The sequence below is a fragment of the Fukomys damarensis genome, unplaced genomic scaffold (assembly GCF_012274545.1).
Source record: "Fukomys damarensis isolate Sample0158 unplaced genomic scaffold, DMR_v1.0_HiC HiC_scaffold_15, whole genome shotgun sequence".
Taxonomy (NCBI): Eukaryota; Metazoa; Chordata; class Mammalia; order Rodentia; family Bathyergidae; genus Fukomys; species Fukomys damarensis.
Window position 1 is genome coordinate 22,849,579 of NW_022900927.1, and position 19,371 is coordinate 22,868,949.

Here is a 19,371-nt window from a genome sequence, read left to right on the forward strand (position 1 = left end):
ACAGTTGCCCCTGAGGTTCCCTGGGAATGGCTTAAGGTGTGGGGACGTCCAGGGTTCTATGATCAACCATGAAGATTCCTTGTTTTTTTGGTACCGGGGATTGAACTTGTGACCTTATGCTTGCGAGGCAGGCAGGGGAACCACTGACCTAAATCCCCATCCCTTAAAGATTCCAAATTCTAGCATCTTCATCTCTGCTCAGGTTCAAGAAATAGAAATCTTCCTTTCAGGGAAACAATATATTTACAAAAGAAGCAATGATACCTTATTAGAAAAATAGCTGAGACTGAGTGCTTCTCTTCCTCTGTAAAAATAATACTACAAAAACCAATTCCCAGATTCCCAGAAAACTTTCTATCCCAGCCACGAGGAGTGATTTTTATCTCTTAAGCACTGGGCAAGTGAAGATTTGGCAACCTAAATTATCGTGTGAAGTTTTTCAGGCATGTTAGAATAGCAGTGTCATTTTATGGGAGAGGAATGGATGCAGGTAGCCTAGGGGCAGAGAAGAGCAGGAGCCTGGTAAGAAGAGGAGTTCTTCTTCCTATGCCCTTCCTCAGAGAGGAGCTTTGATTAGTGAGCTGAAGCAGGAAGCTCTTGGCTCTTGTAGAAAAGGAGAAATTTAGGACTGGAGCCAGAAGTAAAAGGAAAAGGTTATCCTAGACATGAAGGAACAAGAGGAGAGAGATGGAGGGCTAGGGGTATAGCTCAGTTACACGGCACTTGCCTAACATGCATGAAGTCCTGACTTCAACAAAACCTAAAACAGAGAAGGGGGGATGGTGGAATTCTATCATGTGTCTGTACAGTTTCCCATCAGGACCTAATGCTAGTGTGTATGAGTTTAGCTGGGGATTCTACTAAAATGTTGGTATCATTTCATACTTGGAAGGAAGCCCTTGCCCTAAGCCCTCCAAGTACCTACCAATGTCCTGGCCTGCCCTGAGAACCCCGTACCACCCGGCACAGAAGGCAGTCTCCAAGCCAGCCTTTCAGAACTATGGCCAGCACGTGTTCTGGTTCATTGGTGTCCCTTCCATACCCAAGTTATGCTTTCACCTCTCCCCAAACTCCAGGTTAAAATGCTGGATTTCCCATCATTGGAGAGCAACAACATGATGTGGGGGCTAGGAAGGACAAAAAATAGAAGGAACAGAGGAAATGCAGCTTGAATCCTAGCAGTCAGGATTCAAGGGTCCATCTGTGCAGAAATGGCTGGGGCAGGATATGTAAGGCTCATCCATGATGTTCTGGCCAGCCAACAGTGGGTCACCATGTGGCATGATATCTTCAATCTTCACAATGTTCCTGAAAACTGAGTAATCCGAAGAGAGAAATCAGGCCCTGATCTCACTTGGGAGTCCCCAGCCCAGCAGGGAAAGTAAGGGAGAAGGGCAGGAAAGGTCTGGGCGGGGCCTGTAGGCTGGGGACTTGGATGATGGAGAAACAGAGAAGGTGGGGGAGACAGGAGCATTTCCTAATCAAAGGAATCAGCAGGAAATGAACCTCTCTTCAGTGAGGAGCTTGGAGCTCAGACTCTTCTGTAATGGGTGAGGAAGGATAGGTAGAAAAAGGAGGGCAGGGGATTTAGCTCAGTGGTGCCGCCGCCTGCCTTACAAGGGCAAGGTCCAGAGTTCGATCCCCAGTACCGGAAAAAAAAAAAAGAAAAGAAAAGGGAATGTGTCCCCTCTTCCCTTGCCCCATCTCATACTTACTTTCCATGTCTTTAGTGCTTAAGTGTTGCAGATCATGAGGCAAATCTGAATCTGGCACTGGCTGTGATGCCATGAACCGTGTGGGCTCCAGGACCAGCCCTGGCTCCAGCAGGGGCTCCAACACAGGCCCTAGCTCTGAGCCCAGGTTCAGCCTTGTCTCCAGCAGTGGCTCTAAATCCAGGCCGACCCCCAGCTCTAGCTTCGGCATCAGCCTTTGCTCCGGCTCTAAGGACTCCAGTTCTGGATCCTGTTTAAGCTCCAGAGGTTGCTGCAGCTCATCTACCTGCCTAGATACTCCACAACAGAGAAGAGGAGAGCTCAGTAGTTTAGGTGAACTGGAGCATGGCCTTTAAGCTTGTTAAGAGTTTGAATCTTATCATTTGCTAGCTGGGTGACCTTAGATAAATTACTTAAACTTTCTGAGCCTCAGATTTATCATCTGTAAATAGAAGCAACAATATGTAAGAGTTCTTTTTTTTTTCCTCACAAGATGATATGCAGGGCCAGCAATGTAGCTCAGTGCTACAGCACCTTCCCGGTAAGCACAAGGCCCTGAGTTCGAGTCCCAGTACAAAAAAAAAAGATGATATATATAAATGACCAAAAAGTATATGAAAAAAATGCTCAATATCATTACTCATGATAGAATGCAAATCAAAACCATAATGAAATCTCACCCCAGTTAGAATAGCTATAATTTTAAAAATCCTAAATAACACGTGCTGGTGAGGATGCTGAGAAAGGGAAACTCTCACACTGTTGGTGGGAATATAAATTAGTACAGCAATTACTAATGAATTCCCACTCTGAGACACTATGGAGGTTCCTCAGAAAACTAAAAGTAGAACTACCACGTGATCCAGCTATCTGACTACTAGGTATATACACAAAGGAAATAAAATCAGTATATCCAAGATATACCGACAGGTGGGTGTGATGGCACACACCTGTAACCCCAGCACTCTTGGAGGCTGAGGCAAGAGCCCTGGGCAACTTAGTAAGTACCCATCTCAAAGTGAAAAAAGCCAAACAAAAAAACAAAAAAAACTAGACTGTACCTCAGTGCAGAGGCCCTGATTCAGTCCCCAGTACCAAAATATGTGTGAATATTATTTTATATCTATCTATTCATTACAACACTATTCACAAAAGTAAGATATGGAACCAGGAAGGTATGGTGGTATGTGCCTATGATTTTAGCACTCAGGAGGCTGTTGCAGGAGAATCACAGTAAATTTGAGACCAGCCTGGGCTACATAGTGAGTTCAAGGTCAGCTTGAACTAGAACCTGTCTTGAAAAAGTTAAAAAAAAAAAAAAAAAAAAAAAAAAAAAAAGGAATCAACTGAGATGTCCATCAACTGATTATTAAATCAAATACCCAGGTGAATATTATTCAGCCGTAAAAAGAATAAAATGCTGTCATTTTTGGCAATGTAGAGGGACAATGTTACCTGAAGTCAGACAGACAAATACCATATACACTCACATACATGTGGAAATTTTAAAAAAGTTGACGTAGAAGATTAAAAACAAATAAAAAGTAAGTTAGAGGGGCTGGGGATTTATTTAACTTAGTGGAGTCCACGCCTGCCTCACAAGTGAAAGGTTCTGAGTTTGATTCCAAGTACAAAAAAAAAGAAAGTTAGAAAATCTAGTATCATGCTTGGTATCAGATAGATGACACACGGCATGATGGCACACGCCTGTGAGCCCAACACTCAGGAGGCTGAGGCAGGAGAACTTCCATGGATTCCAGACCCTGTCTCCAAAAACAAACAAAAACATCAAAACAAAAATGTTTTGGGCTGGGGATTTAGCTCAGTGGTACCACGCCTGCCTTGCAAATGCAAGGTCCTGAGTTCGATCCCCAGTACTGCAAAATAAATAAATAAGTAAATAAAAGTTTTTAGAAGACCTAGTACTACGTGTGGCATCAGATAGGTACCCATAAATTCCAGTGATTATAAGGGCCAGGGATTTAGCTCAGTGGCACTGTTCCTGCCTCAGAAGCACAAAGTCCTAAGTTTGATCCCTGGTACCAAAAAAAAAAAAAAAATACCACTGATTATGAGCATCATTAACTTAAGGATGGCAGCTGAAAACACATGAACAAAGACAGACACAAGAATGAAAAGAACCAAAGAGTGAGAGGGTGAAAAGTAGTACAGAGTGAAGGCTGGCAGGATTGAAAATGGGCAAATTAGTCACTGAAACAGTCAAAAAAGATTCAAGAAGACGGAGAAAGACTTTGTATCTCACCTGTTAGAGACCACAATGAGCTTATGTTTCAGGTATTTCCTCTGTTCCTCAAGATTAACTGTGGGGACACAGCAGGTGCCAAGAGGTCAGTTTGATGGACCCTGAGCTCAGGTCTCCCCTTATGCAGTTGTTCTCGAAAACTGTTATCTCCTTGCTAACTAGCACAGCCCGTGAATAAATCCCTGAACTACTTGGCTACTTGTGTTCCCATGTTTGAAAGGAAGGCGTTGGATGTACGGATGTCTGAGAATCCTTGCACTCAATCTGGGAATGAAGTATGTCAGTGATTCCCACCTTTTTCCTGGTAGTAGCGCCCAAAGGCCTCATCACGGGGCGTGCGGGGATAGAGGAAGCGCAGTGGGTTCTCTGGTATGTTCTCCTCGGTGAGCAGCTGATAGTGGCGGATGATTTCGGTCAGTGGAAGGGACTGCAGCACCTCCTTGGTATAGGGCTGCACGGAGTAGATGACCACCTTATCTGGAGAGCAGATGCAGGAACAGGTAGGCTAGAGAGAAGAGGCTGGTCTGGGGCTTCCCACCCCACTGCCCAACTCTAAAGCAGATCCAAGATTCAGGACAGAGGCCAGGAAAACAAGGGTAGGCAGTAGGTGACCTAGGTGGAGAGCAGAGGCTGTGGGATTGGCAGGGCAAAGCAGCTGACCATCATCCTGGTGCTCCACCCAGGAGCAGGTAATGCCTCCTTCCGAAGATTCACTGAACCGCAGCAGGAAGGTGCCAGAGATGGTCCTCTTCAGCAGCCGACGTTCCTGGCTTCGGCTCACAAAGCCCATGATGTGCCTGGAGCACAGAGAGCAGCCGTGAGATCCTGCTGACCCCTTGTGTGGGGGCAAGCTCTGGGTTCTGGCCCAGCTCTGTCCCTTGTAAACTTTTCCATCTTGGTCACTTCCATTTAGTAATGGTGCCCCTCCCAAACCAGGGTTTCAAAGGGTGTAAGGATTCAGTGAGACTGCACAGATAAAAAGCACTTTATAAAGCCCAAGCAGAGTCACCATGATCTTAAGCATCACATGGGCTAGAATCCTAACTCTGTCTTTGGGTAAGTTCTTTAACATCTCTAAGATGTAGTTTCCTCATTTGAGATAAAGGTGGACCACTCAGTATGGTCACAAGGATGGAATGAGAGAATTCACAAAACATTCAGCAGGCTCTAGAACTAGTAGATGCTTAGCAAATACAGGCCACGATTATTTCAGAAAGGTGACCTCCCAGGGCACGGTGGCTCATGCTTATAACCCCACCACTTTGGGAGACCAAGGCAGGTGGATCTCAAGTTTAAATCCAGCCTAAACAATTTAGTGATAGTTAGGCCTTGTCTCAAAAGAAAAAACAAAACAAAACGTTGCAGGGCATGTAGTTCAGTGCAAGGGTCCTGAGTTCAATCCCCAGGACAGCCAAAAAAATGGGAAGAAAAAGAAAGAAAAGAAAAAAATGAGATCTTCCACTAGTTTTTGCTCTCTGTTTGCCACATGGGGGTGCATAAAGTCCATGCCAAAACCCAGAAAAAACAGGCCCGGATGTGAAGGCCGACCCAGGCCTTACCCATCATTCCACAGATCCTTCAGGTGGTCATGTACTAGTTCCAGAATTTTGTCCAACCATGTCCAGAACGGTATCTTGCCAGGGGGGCTCTCTCGCTGAAGTGGGAAGGAAAAGGCAGGAAGAGATACGGAGTTGCCCCTGTTGGGGGAACGGTCAGAATTTGGACTGGGAACTAGCTGCACAGAATGCTAAGAGTTACCTTACTGAAGTTAGCCCAGGACAACGAATTTTCCATCTTAGAGGTCTTCCCTGTGGGACAGGCAGCCACAGGTAATTCAGATGACAGAAGGCAGGGCAAGGCAGGGGTCCTGAGCCAGGAAAAAGGGCTGGCAGACTAAGGCTGGGGAAAGGCTGAGAAAAGAAGATTGGTACCGAATAGCTTTTCCTTCAGCATGCCCAGCTGCTCTGGGTTGAGGCCTTGGCCAGTGTAGGAGGAGAACTGCCAACTGAGAGCAGGGCCCAGCAATCTCCAGGGGGCCATAGGCGGGCTGGAGAAGAACTGCTGGTTCTGCAGGAGAGGGAGGAGGGGAGTGGCTCCGAAACAGGCCCTCAAACAAGCTTCCAACCCCCTCCACTTGTGAGCCCCTCCTCCTACCTGGGGGACTGGGCTGAGCAGATTGAACCAGAGAACTGAGGCCCAGGCAATGGAGAGTTGGTTCATGTTAGAAATAATCACTACAGGAAGAGTGTCCGTCTGGGAGAAGACAAGAGTCATGGTGGAGGGATGTCCCCTCCCTGAACCTTCTTTCTAAATCTGCTTCATCTCTCCCTGCTCTCCCTTGCTCACTTTCAGATCCAGCTGCAGACCCTGGTACATGTATCTGACTGTAAAATTGATGATATGCAGTTCCTCTGTCACAGCCAGTGGACCCTGCAACAGCCATACACAGCGATCAGAGGCCCCTTTGGTAAGTTCCTCCTCCTCCCAGTCCTCTGTCCCAGGCTTACCTTATTGCTGCCCTTTCCTGAACCACCTGAACGCTGCTCCAAAAGCATCTGTGAATTAAGGGAAGGACAGACAATGCCAGAGTGGGGACCCCGAGGATCTTGAAATGCTTGTTTTGCTTCAAGGCTTGGAAATTTCTGCCAGCCCATTCCTCTGGACTGTAAACCTAAATTACTGACCTTTCTTGTTCTTTTGTGAGTATTGGGGATTGAATTTAGGGCTTTGCACATGCTAGGCAAGCACTCTACCACTGAGCTATACTCCCAGCCCAATTTTTGTTTTGTTTTTCAAAATTTTTCTTTGAGACAGAGCTTAAATTGACTAGGCTTGTTTTAAGCTTACTTTTGTAATCCTTCCGCCTCGGCTTCCTAAGTAGCTGCATGAAACCACCAGCATACCGACAACTTATACTTCTTACCAGGAAGCCAAAGTCCCAAATTAAGCCTTGTCTCTGCCCTTTCTCAGGGGTCAAAGTTTTCTGGTTTGAGGTCCGGATGTTGAACTTTCGAAAGCTGTTACAGGAGGAAGAGGATAGATGGAGACAAAGAACAGAGTTAGTCTGAGTTTTTACTCAGCAAGAAAAAAAAAACAACACAAAAGTTCCACTTCACTTCAGACTTTCCCTTCTCCCTTTGTCCTGGTCCCACCCAAACCCCCCTCCTGCCCATTTGTGCTCCCACCAGAGCGACCACATGTGGCCGTGTGCATCATGCACACAGAGCAAAAATGTATGCAAGTTTCCTTGTCAGGTACCTACCTATGTACTTGAGGAGGATCCCTGAAAAGAAAATTTTAAAAAATCATTTGAGGTAAAAGAGTACAGCAATCAGGAATCTGGTCTTTGGGATGAGACAGACCTGGGTTCAAACCTACCCCTGCAGATCACTAGCTGTGTGGTCTTATGGCAGAAGCATAATATCTCTGAGCCTATTTCCTTGTCTGCATAATACCTAACTTGAGGGTCATTAATCCATGAAATGAGTATTTGACATACTGTATGTCACAGTGAATGCTCAACAGAAGAGAGGAGTTCTTATTTCTGTGAGGAAAGAATCAAGGGATAAAAGACAGTCTCAGGGTCCCACTGTAAAAAGTGAGCACCTCCTGTGCCCTACCTGCACATGTTCCCCCCACTCTGGCCCTACTCTCACCTGCCCCAACTTACTTGTCAATGGAGATCTCTGCCGTCAGTGGCGCATTGCCTTCCTGGAGTCTCACCAGCAGCCTTAAGGAAGGAGATGGACAGGATAGTGGCCAATTTCAACTGGCTAGGCCAGATGTTTGAAAAAAGAATAAGTGCCAGGCGTGGCGGCATGGGCCTATAGTCCCAGCACTTAGGAGGCTGAGGCAAGAGGATCGCCAAAAGTTTGAGGCCAGCTTGGGCTACCTAGTGAGTTTAAGGCCAGCCTGAACTACATAGCAAGATCCTGTCTCGAAACAAAAACCCCAAAATAACAACTATATAGAGATAGAAAGAAAGTGAATGAATGAATGAGTGAATGAATGAATGCAGGGTCTAGCTGGGTGTGTTGGCACATACTGTGAGTTTGAGGCCAGCCTGAGCTACAAAGTGAGACCTTGTCTCAAAAACACAAAACAAAAAAGATAAGGGTAATGCTTTTAAAAAGGTAGGTGAATCAAGGAGAAAGGGAGGTCAAGAGCTATAAGATCTGTCAAAGCCAGTGACACAGTGGAAGGGTGAGTGAGATGCCAACCTGGTCCGGACAGTGAACTTGCTCCCTGTCTTTATGACGAGGGGCCGATGGGGAGTCTGCGGCATGCAGGGCTGTTTCTCCACCACAAAGGCTCTGGGGAGACAGGAATGAAGAGAATACACTGCTCAGTATCAGTAAGAATCTTTTCCTTTGTTCCTTCCCTCTTTCTTTCCCTTGAAGTCCCTCTCTGGTCTTCAGACCTGTCCAGCAGATACTGTAGCAACTCTGTGACCTGGGCATTCAGCAGCTCTACCCGTTCCTTCAGATGGTCACCTTCATAGTGAACCATGTCGCTCAGTTCCTTCAGCTGTTTCAGCAGCTGCCGAAGGTGAAACAACAGCTCTGCTCCAGCTGTGAACCTGGGAGACAGAATCCAAGGAAAGGGGGCTGGGGATTTAGCTCAGTGGCACTACATCTGCCTCTCCAGCGCAAGGTCCTGAGTTTGATCTCTGGTAGCAGAAAAGAAAAAAAAGAATCCAAGAAAAGGAAATTCTTGTATTTCCTGGAGCTCCAAGCAGGTTTTAAGAGTTCTCCCTTAACTATGTGGACAGTTGGAAACTAGAACAAAAGAAGAATCCAAGAAGCATGTAACATGATTCATAGTGCCAAAGATGTAAATCAAAGCCATTTCCACATACATAACTCCTAAAAGGTTGATTTACATAACAGTTAACTTTCATAGAATGCTTGCTATATATGATTTATATGAATGCTTAACACGTTAGTGTATTTAATCTTCACAACCATCCCATGAGGTAGATACTATTATTAGGCCCATTTTATAGGTGATAAAATAGAGGCACAAAAAAGGTTAAGTGACTTGCTCAAAGTTCTACAATTAGTAAGAGATGACATTTATATGTGATCCCAAGCAGTCACTGCAGAAGTGTTTGTTTGTTTGTTTGAGACAGGGTCTTACTGTGTAGCCCAGGCTGGCCTTGAACTCATAGCAAGCCTCCTACCTCAGCCTCCTGAGTGCTGGGATTACAGGTGTGCATGAGCACACCTTGTGTTGTTGTCTTGTTCTGGTTTTTTCAGTGCTGGGGAGCAAACCCAGGCCCTATACATACTAGATGAGTATGCTATCACTGAGCTACATGCCATGTGAAATTTAGCAAGATCCTATCTTAAAACTTAAAGAAATACAAAAGCCTGGGGATGTAACTCTGTGCAGGCACTGGGTTCAATTCCCAGTACTATTAAGAAAAAACTATAATAATGTCACCCAGAGAAAAGGCAGTCCATATTTAACCCAGAAGGCCAGCCTGGGATACACAGGGTCTCCTGGGAATTTAGAGTACAGAAATAATCAGGGATACAGACCAAGATATAAGAAAAGGATAGTTACTGTATCACTGTCTAAAATAACAAGAAACCACCTGCAGGCCCTCCTTAGCCCTTGTATGGTGATGAATACGCTGATAGCTGTAATTTAAATATTGGCCCTATTCTTAGCACTATATATATCTGTATGTATGTATGCACATATGTATACATATATGTACAGTGAGTATATATGTACAGTGTATGTATGCATGTATTTGGTTTTTTGAGACAGGGTCTCTCTATGTAGTTCAAGTTGACCTTGAACTATGTAGCTCAGGCTGGCCTCAAACTCACAGCAATCCTCCTGCCTCAGCCTTCTGAGTGCTGGGATTACAGGTGTGCACCATCATGCCTGGCTATTGAGTTGGTATTTTGCAAGAAAGTAAAACAATGTATTAGAAATTTTTTCCACTTCATGATAAAATTATTCAGCGTTTCATATGTACCAGAGCGGCTCCTTCACTGTGATCTACTGAGTCAGCCCTAGCTGGGTGTGGTGACGCGCACCTGCAGTCCCAGGACTCAGGAGGCTGAGGCCAGACGATGGCTGTGAGTTCGAGGTCATCTTACGCTACATAGGGTCAAGGCCAGCCTGGACTAAATAAGGAGACTCTGTCTCAAAAAACAAAAACAGCGCCACCCAAAAGCGGAAGCCCAGTGTGCTTGCGCACTCCTATAATCCCAGCACCATGGGAGGCTGAAGCAAGGATGATCCTGACTTCAAACTCAGCCTTGACAACTCAGTTACTTAGTGAAACTTTGTCTCAAAGTAACAAATTTTATCAAAAGGCTGAGGAAGGAGGATCATTATGAGTTTGAGGCCATCCTGGATTACACAGTGAGTTCAAGGTCAACCTGAACTATTCAGTGAGACCCTGTCTCAAATCCCCCCAAAATAAAATAAAGTAACAATTTTTTTTCTTACTTTTTTCGGTACCAGGGATCTAACTCAACCTTGTGCTTTCAAAGCAGGCATGGTGCCGCTGAGCTAAATCCCCAGCCCTAAAGTAACAAATTTTTAAAAAAGATTGGGGATATAGTTTAGTATGAAATCAGGCTATGGATTAATCCATTGTTTTCACCAAAGTCAAGCCTGGACTCCTGGAATGGTAAGGATGAAAAGCAGTGGACAGCTACAGTCAGACTAGCAAGCTGGGCTCACCCTGGGGAGCAGATCAGTGAGAGCAAGACCTCCTGCACAACAAGGGCATTACAGCCCACAGAGCACAGGGAGCGGCTGAGACAAGGTTGAGGTGTGCATGAGGACCGGGAGAAAATGCGTCTCCTCTCACCACTTCTCCAGCTCTTCCAACCCAAGCGTCAGCGGGGCTCCAATGCAGGCTTTTTGCTGCTGGGCTTTCCACTCATTCAACTTTGGCATCAGTAGCTCGATGAGGGTGGTCAGTCTTCCCAGCAGTGCTTTGGAGGCATCCAGCACCTCCTAGGAGAGAGCCAGTGTGAGTGCCGAGCACCTGCTCCATCACTTTCACCCTCCATCTGAGGAGGAAGAGGAAAAGAAGCCCAGGCCAACAGCCCAGGGCCCCCAGATTCCTGTTTTCCCAGTTCACTTCCACCCACTCCATCCTCTGCCTCCCACCTTTCTCCTCTTGTCCAGTTCATTGAGAGTCTGTTGCACAAGCTGCTGCTGTTTGCTCTGATGCGGATCTGAGGAGGATGTCTTCCCTGAACAGCACGAGTGGGGGTTAGACCAGGGCTCCTCCCTCTTTCCTGCCCCAGGGCCTCAGCCCAAACCAGAAAGGGGAATCTTTGGAGGGAGAAGGGAAACCATCCAAAGCCTAGGCACTCTGGGCAGCTCTGAGTAGACTGGAAGCCTACCCCACAGGCTAGGGCAGTTCCCCACTTCCTCCAACAGCCATTAGCCTCCCTCTCCTGCACCTCCAGCCCAACCTCCAAAACACGCTGGCACTCTGACCTCTTCATGGCAGCAGGATGTGGCCAAAGGTGGCTACTGTCCACTGCATTCCCCTTCTGTTCTCTCCACCCTTGGCTTCCCAGCAGATACCTGTCCTCTCTCCCACTCCTTTGTGCACTTCCTACCTTTTTGGAGTATCATATATCGGAAGCTGAAGACATCGTGAAGGTCTTTCACTTGTGTGATAGACTTCACCAGCATCTGCAGCAGGGATGGAAGCCGAGTGAGGCTGCTACTGACGAAGGAGGTAGGGTGAGCCCTGCCCACCCCATCTCTTGCCATGGACCAACCTCCATCATAGCCCTTAAATCCAGGATCCGGGATTCAATCTCAGACTGCTGGCTCTCCATGGGTACTTCAAGAGTTGTATTTTCTTGCTCCTGAAATAAGAGGCTCTGAGCATATTTCAACTCTGACCTTTCCTCCCTAAAACCCAGGCCTGAAATTATACCACAGGATATGGGGGAAATCTGTTCTGAGACAAATTCCCTGAATCTTTTCCATGGTCCCAGTCTACTCCAGGAACTTCCAACTACAACACCAAGTTGTTCTCACCACTTCAGCCCTCTGAGCCTGGTTCAGAATTCGTTTTTCTTCCAGAAGGAGATTGAAGATCATCTCAGCCAACTGGGTAGAGCCCTTGGGTAAGGCCTAGAGTAGGAAAACAAGGAGGATTGATCTGATTTAAGCACCTTCAATAACCTGCCACTCTACTCCATCCCACTAATGTCCCTAGTGTTTTTCCCTCCTTTAGAGTTTCCACCTGTTTCTTTTCACCCCAAAACGCACATTCTCCCAACAGTGTCGTCTAGACTCTGCCCTTCTGTCTGCCAGTGATTCCTCCAAGTCTAGATGCTGTCCCTCTTTCCCCAGATCCACGCACTTCCAGGTACCACAGCCCAACCTTACTGTACATGTGCCTGCCAGTCCGCCCCATTATTCACATTTCCTCCAAGTACCTGAATGTCCCGGCAGAATTTTCGCAGGTTGTGATGTAACAATAAGCACTCAGGGTCTTGGCTGCAGCGGCCACATTCATTGTTCAGTTGGTCCACAAACTGGAAATATAGCATGTTGGCCTTGGAATTATCACTGCCTAGTGCAGCTTCCTCCCTGGGGATCAGAAATGACAAGGATTAATATCTGTGTGTGCGAACTGCTGTCCTAAGGCCTTTCAACCCCTTATGAGATTCCTCCAGGATTGTGGGAGCTCCAAGAAAGGATGCACCTTCCTTATCCTACCAACTCCTGAAACCCTCACCAGTTCTGGTCTTCAATCCAGACAGCCAAGTGCTGTCGGATGTCCACCGGCAAGAGGCTGTGTAAGTACAGCTGGTCCAGTTGGTCCTGAAATGGGTTGTCAAGGTTCTGCAGTCTCTCCCATTGAGCCATTTGGGTTCAGAGTTGAAAGGGTGTAGATTCTCAATTGGGTATTTTGCTGGACTAAATCATATACAAGTAAAAAAAAAATACAGAAAACAAAGATCAGTGTTGGTCTTAATTATTTATGATCCCTGTTGGCCTTGAAGCTCTTCTCAGGGCTGAAACCTTCAAGGTAAAGTAAATGCAACTACAAACTGCCCACCAAGTAGGAAGGGGCTCCATTCTAGACAATGTCTAAATACCATGAGCGTCATTCAGTCTCTAAGACTAACATCTTTATGACCTCTGTCAATCTCTGTTCTGCATGTGGATTATCAACTTTGTGCAAACACAGAAATTTCAAACAAAACCGTGTTTTTAGAGCCTGTCACCAGGCAGGTTGTGTCATGCATCTTTCTCCTCACCTTCTCCTGACCACTGTCATGTGACACCTGTTAAGGAAACTAAAACTTAATTCTTGTTGCAGAATGAGCCTAACAGAACAGAGCAAACAGGAACATCTGTTTTTAAAAAGTTGTGTGATTTTATTATGAACCAAAGAAAACTGGGGATTGGGCAGGAGCACCTACTTTGCACTGTAACTCTTTTAGTGCCTGATTTTTCTTTTTCTTTTTTGGAGGGACACTGGGGACCCATCTAGGGCCTTGCACGTACTACAAGTACTCTACCACTGAACTGTACTCCCAACCCAAGATCCCTATTTTTGAAGAACTCAGTGGCTCATATTAAGGCAGCAAAGCAGCAAGTAAACTCTGAGATTTAAATATGAAAAAAAAAAAAAAAAGAAAAGCACTGGTCTCCCCAGGTATGTATAGCATGCACAGAGCTTAATTTTTTTTCTTTCTCGCTCTCTTGGGCACAAATTATACAGTCGATAATTTTTTTTTTCTTAAATGAGCTAGATTTTGTAACCTTAGCAAATCGTTTCAGCTTTCAGTAGCATACACTCTAATATATAAAAAGTTATGATACATCTTTGGACATTTCTCCTCAAAGATTGAAAGTAACGCAGGGCAGAAGCAAAAGCTTTAGAAAACATCAGACCCGGTACTACTGCCAGGTTTCGGATCCAGGAGACTGCAAGGTAGTTCTTTTTTGGGGGGTGGGGGCGAGTGCTAGGGTTTGCCAGGCTAGATAGGAGAGCAAAATCCAAAACGGAGTAGAAAATAGCTCCCATTTCAAGCAGAGGTCAGAATCTGCCGCTTCCAGGGCCAGCCTATGTCCTGGGGTTAGTCGCCCCCCGCAGGGAAGACCTCACACCTTCATCCCTCCTCGCGCATGCTCTGGGGTCTGTACCGTGTCAGGGTCGCAGTACCAGCTCCCGCCGCTATCTCTGGCCTTGACTTCTCGTCTTCACACAGAGCTCTGGCCGTGACTTCCGTCCTCAAACAGCCGAGGTGCCAAGGTTCTCCGACGGGCGCACCACTTCGACCGCCCCCGCAGGTATACCCGGCTAGTAGAGGGAAGTCTTCTTTTCCCAATTTGCAGCCCCAGCACTGTCTGCCACTCAGCCAAACTCTTCCCCAATCTGTAAAATGACTGGCTCCTCTACAACTCCGCCCCCTGTGGGCGGGATAATTGCGCTCAATCCAGCGCCAAATTACACTTCTAGCCCCAGTGATTGGTGAGAAAGCTCAAATCCCTCCCATGCCGGGGGCGGGTTTCCAATACAAGGAACGCCCAGGCAGCAAACAGCTGACTTTCGAGAACCCTGGCCCCAGTGGCCGCGGAACCGAAACTAATCGGAACAGAGGAACCCTCTTCAAGGGAAGGGGGAGGGATCTGAATTTTGACACTTCGGGATGGAAAAGGAGGGCTGAGGTAATTTTTTTAAAAGTAATGATTTTTTTTTTTTTTTTTTTTTTTTTGGTACCTTGGATTGAACACGGGACTATGCGCTTGCGAAGCTGGCGGCAGAACCATTGAGCCAAATCCCTGGCCCTGTAATGATTTTTTAAAAATTAACTTTATTGATTCACTTTTTTTTTTTGGTACCGGGGATTGAACTCAGGACCTTGTGCTTGAGAGACAGGCGGCGGAAGCATGGAGCTAAATCCCAGGCCCTTTACATAATATATCTTGATTTTTCTTTTTTGAGACAGAGTCTCGCTATGTACTTCAGGCTGGCCTTGAGCTCACTAGCCCAAACTGGCCTGGAACTCACTGAGATCTTTCTGCTGAGATTACACATGTACACCACCACGCCTGGCTTTAATAGTGATGATTTATTGATGTTATGGTGGTGATAGCACTAGGTTTATAATACTGTTTTTGTGGGCGCACGCGCGCGCGCGCGCGCGTGTGTGTGTGTGGTTTTTTGAGAAAGGGTCTCATGTAGTTGAGACTGACCTGAAACTCATTATGTAGCCCAGGTTGGTCTCGAACTCAAAGCGATCCTCCTGCCTCAGCCTCCCGAGGGCTGGGATTACAGGTGTGCGCCACCAACCCAGTTTATAATACTGTTTTTAATTATCACAACAACCTGATCAGCTCAAGAATCATCTCCCCGTTTAGATATTTAAAAATTGAGCTTCAAGAAAGAAGTGACTTGTCAGTGATGACTTAGTTTCTAACAAGTAGAGACTGGATTCCAAGCCAAATCTTCTCATCCCATAGCCCAGACTTTGAAATTCATACATTTTACAGCAGTGCCTTCTTTCTGGATAACAAATCAGAGATTTGGATTCCACCCCATCCCTGAAATCTGTATCTTGAGCATACACCAATTCTATACAGCACATCAGAATGTCTGATTTATTCATTCTCTGGTTACCACCTTCACACTGCAACATGCCCATGGCTGTTGAATAAGGCCCACTCCCAGTAGGGAGCTGGACTTGCTTCTTGGGATGTGAGAGGAGCTGTGGTCACTGTTTCCTCCGAATCACTCACAGAGGAGGTGGTCCACAGCTCTGCCCTGCTGGTTGCTGGCTGAAGTGTGCCTGCCGCTTTCTCTTCATAGTAATACTGGATCAAGCGCTCTATCCCCGCCTTCAATGCTGGTTTAAGCGAAGCGCTGACCGCTACGCCCATGGGCCCCCCTGACATTCCAGCCATGTATATCAGAAGGTCATAACCCAGATCTATGACACCATCTTTACCTCGTTCCTTGGCCTTATCCAAGCAATTCTGAATTGCATAATACAAAGCCGTGCCCATACTGTAATAGGTTCCCACTCCTGGCAACAGCCGGATGACATTGTGGACGCTCTCCTCCCTCGTATTCTCACAGTCCTTGGTGTGGGGGGAGCGCCGGACCCTCTTCCAGTGCTCCTTGGCTAACAGCCGCAGCGCAGAGGCCAGGGCTTCTAACGACACACTGCTGTCTGTGCTTCCTCCTTTCTGGAGCCCTTGAAGGTGGCGGATGAGGAGCTGTGTAGCCTTCAGACCACCCCAGCGGTAGAGCTGAAGCTCCAAGGTCCTTAAATCAGCCTGGCAGCCAGCTTCCTCCAGGGCATTCCTTAGAGCCAGGCCTACCAGGAACTTGGGTAGAAGGGCCATGTGGGTGAAGCCAGGTAGGGACTTCGGGAGCAGGGCCTGGCAGGAAAAGGGGTATGAGGAGGGTGGTTGGGATCCCAAGGCTGAGACAAGAGGTGCTGAGGCGTTTGTCTGCTTTCTGTATGAAATGGCATCCACAGAGTGCAGCAGGAAGTAGCAAAGAAGACAAGCTGGTATCATGATGAGTCTGAAGCCACGCATGTCTGGCACAGAGTACCCTGGAAAGGGGAGAAACCCAGAATTTAGAAGCCATTTCTCTAGGGGTTGTGGTCTGAAGGCAATGAAGACTCCATCAGGGGCACCTCTTCCAATCACCCACTTCCAAGCTTCTGCCCTTTTTAGCTTAGGACTGAGGAAATGGGAAACACAACACAATTGCTCCCACTTGGTCGCTCCCCATTTTTAGGTCACAAGGACTTCCTGTTTTATCTACACCCACTTATAGGGACCCCAGTTTACCACACAGTCCAGTTACTGAGAGTGAGGCTGCCGTGTAGATTCAGTTGCTCCTCAGTCCTGCTCTGCCCAATTCTCTGTCCCATGGAAAAAGGATATATTTGCTTTCCCTTGTGATCAGCAAGGAATGCAACCTCTGCAAATATTTGCCCATTTATGCTGGCTGCTCAGACCTTGTCCCCTTTGTCATATTTACCTCAATGCCTAAAACCTTGTTCTTTGACCTTTCCTATATGTCTCTGTCATGTTCCTAACCTCATGACAGGAGCTAAGGAGATCCAGAATCAGGAGAGATTGTGTTTATGATTCTCTCACTTTATTTCTTCTCAGTTTAAAAATTAGATTAACAAGCCGTAGCATTTAGCTACGACTAGATTTAGAAAGTATAAGTTAGATGAATGAGGAGAGGTTAAAATGCCTCTCATGCCTAGTACATATTAAATGCATAATATTTGATGACTAAAAGATAGGGCAAAATGGCTTAAGAAATACTGTGGTGCGAGGCGATAGAAACTATCATTTTATGTGAAATTAGCCAAATTCAACTCAGAAAGTTATATGAGAAACCAAATTAATTAATGAAATAGATAAAAGAGAGGACAGGAAACCAGGAGGTAGACTTCTGGATACAAGCAGGAGAGAGGAGAAGAGGAAGAGTGAGGGAGGTAATGGGATTGAACTAGTTAAGATGTATTAACTGCATGTACCATGTACCAACTTTCCAAAATAAACCCCATCATCATGTAATATTAACACACACTAATAAAAGAAAAAAGATATAAAAAAGGATGGTAGTGCATGCCTGGGAGGATAAGGCAAGAGGATCTCAATATAGAGTCCAGCCTGGGTACCTTCGTGCCTGAGCGAGAATTTAAAAAAAAAATTTTTTTTAAATAAAATAAAATACATTTAGCAAAGGGCTGGGGATTGTAGCTTAGGGTAAAGATCCTGAGTTCAATCCTCAGTACCAAAAAGAAAAGAGGAGCTACTAGCTATTCAATGAAGAAGGGTAAGGACAACATGAGTTACACGACGAAATTCAGCAAGGGATGAAATAAAGAGCATACCTCCGTCCTAAATGGTGTCTAACACTACTCACCACGTCCCATCCTTGAATATAGTCCTAGGAAAGAGTTGTAATCTATGTGACATCGAGTGCCTGAAGTAAACCTGAACAAGTTCCTGAATCACTTTCCTCACAAAGCACTTCAGAGCAACTATGGAACATTTGATCAATTATATTGTCATTGTGCATGAACACTGAACATTATTAGCTTGGAAGAGTTGTATTGTTTTGAGCTTTTTGTGTAGTTCTATAATGTGCACCCAGACTCATATTGCAATTCTGGGTGACCTTGGCCATCAAAGCTTTGAACTGTGATGTCAGGAAAATGGGAGATGGCTTCTTAGCGACTCAATTATCGTCTGAGCTAAATGGCAGATCAACCACCCCAGCAGGAATGTTTGCTGCCAGTGTGTTAGATTTACTCCAGCTTCCCTGAGGGGACCATCAGATCCTTATTGCTGATCCTTTCCGTGTGCTTTTGAAACTCTGGGCCAAAGGTCTCAGGAACACCCTTCCTCCAAACCTAACCAGCTGGAGCTGCGGACAGTGACCCTCAGAAGCGAGCCAGCCTCCTCCTAGGCCACTCTGTGGACATGTACTCAGGCAAGGGTAAGGAGGGGATGGTGCGTAGGGATCCCGATAGGTGCTTGGATCTGGCTGGAGAGCACGTGTGGCAGAGGCCCAGACTCCATGAGAGATGGCTGAAGACAGCCCATTCTGGACAATTCCCAAAAAGGCAGCCACCAAGAGACAGCAAAACAAACCAAAGAAGTGATTCGGCCCGGGTCACGGTCAGTCTGCAGGACAGGCCTGATGGAAAGGAGTAGTGCTCAGGTGGACAGGCGGGGAGAGGCTCAGAACAAAGACACAAGACTAGTCAGAGATGGGGAGTGTCACGGTCCTTCGAGACATGTTACCTTGAACATGGCTTCACCTATGCTTTTTGTTGCTTTGCTTTTTGTTTTATTTTGTTTTTTGAGACAGGGTCTTGCTATACAGTTCTGGCTGGACTTAAACTATGTAGCCTAGGCTGGTCTCAAATTCGTGGAGATCCTCTTGCCTCAGACTCCTGAGTGCTGGGATTACAGGCGTATACCACCATGCCTGGCTTCATCTATAATCTTTTTTTTTTTGGTGGTACCAGGGATCGAACTCAGAACCTTGCTCTTGTGAGGCAGGCAGTAGCACCACTGAGCTAAATCTCTCTCCCTTCATCTATATTCTTGAAAAATATGGGAGATCATCATGGGTTTCGGTGGGAGGGGGCAGAGGAAGAAGAAAGTCCAAACATCTCACTTGCTTGTGTATCTTCATGATCTGAGCGACTGCTGTTTTTAATACCTCTTTCTTTCCCCAACCAGAATCATGAGGCAACCAGTGAAAGGGGGTGCACGTGCCCTTTCGGGTGCCCCTTCCCAATTAAGCCACTCACGCACCGAGAGGTCTGGCAGGAGATCTTTATTGTAGGGAGGCGAGCAGGAGGCAGGAAGGCAGAGAGAGAGAGAGAGAGAGAG

The 19,371-nt window shown here is 46.3% G+C and overlaps 2 protein-coding genes across 3 annotated transcripts; both read right to left on the bottom strand.

The window, feature by feature from the left end:
• Positions 1-376: 376 nt before the first annotated feature.
• Stat2 (signal transducer and activator of transcription 2) lies at positions 377-14,394 on the bottom strand. 2 transcript variants are annotated; one of them, XM_010644676.3, is made up of 24 exons: positions 14,134-14,393; positions 12,716-12,897; positions 12,414-12,567; positions 12,010-12,105; positions 11,745-11,834; positions 11,580-11,655; positions 11,119-11,204; positions 10,814-10,962; positions 8,396-8,554; positions 8,196-8,288; positions 7,646-7,705; positions 7,238-7,258; positions 6,899-6,992; positions 6,483-6,530; positions 6,322-6,405; positions 6,130-6,228; positions 5,907-6,042; positions 5,734-5,783; positions 5,535-5,629; positions 4,636-4,772; positions 4,270-4,452; positions 3,976-4,033; positions 1,716-2,002; positions 377-1,315 (listed from the first exon to the last, which is right to left on the bottom strand). In XM_010644676.3, the coding sequence occupies exons 2-24, from the start codon at positions 12,844-12,846 to the stop codon at positions 1,176-1,178; spliced, it is 2,526 nt and encodes an 841-aa protein (XP_010642978.1). In that variant the 5' UTR covers positions 12,847-12,897; positions 14,134-14,393; the 3' UTR covers positions 377-1,175. The 2 variants fall into 2 exon arrangements, with proteins under 2 accessions (XP_010642978.1, XP_010642979.1); XM_010644677.3 differs by lacking the exon at positions 377-1,315 and having other exon boundaries at positions 1,988-2,009; positions 14,134-14,394.
• Positions 14,395-15,212: 818 nt separating this feature from the next.
• On the bottom strand, positions 15,213-16,895 carry Apof (apolipoprotein F). Its single transcript, XM_010644675.3, has 2 exons — positions 16,795-16,895; positions 15,213-16,553 (listed from the first exon to the last, which is right to left on the bottom strand). Exon 2 carries the CDS (start codon positions 16,534-16,536, stop codon positions 15,616-15,618), a length of 921 nt encoding a protein of 306 aa, XP_010642977.3. The 5' UTR covers positions 16,537-16,553; positions 16,795-16,895; the 3' UTR covers positions 15,213-15,615.
• Positions 16,896-19,371: the final 2,476 nt, after the last annotated feature.

Bases quoted from the DNA above. Each gene is read 5' to 3' on its own strand.
- Apof (XM_010644675.3), bottom strand. From the start codon at position 16,536: ATGCGTGGCTTCAGACTCATCATGATACCAGCTTGTCTTCTTTGCTAC.
- Stat2 (XM_010644676.3), bottom strand. From the start codon at position 12,846: ATGGCTCAATGGGAGAGACTGCAGAACCTTGACAACCCATTTCAGGAC. The intron at 12,568-12,715 runs GTGAGGGTTTCA...TCTGATCCCCAG, and splicing joins TGGATTGAAGACCAGAACTG to GGAGGAAGCTGCACTAGGCA. The intron at 6,993-7,237 runs GTAGGTACCTGA...CTCCTGTAACAG, and splicing joins GATCCTCCTCAAGTACATAG to CTTTCGAAAGTTCAACATCC.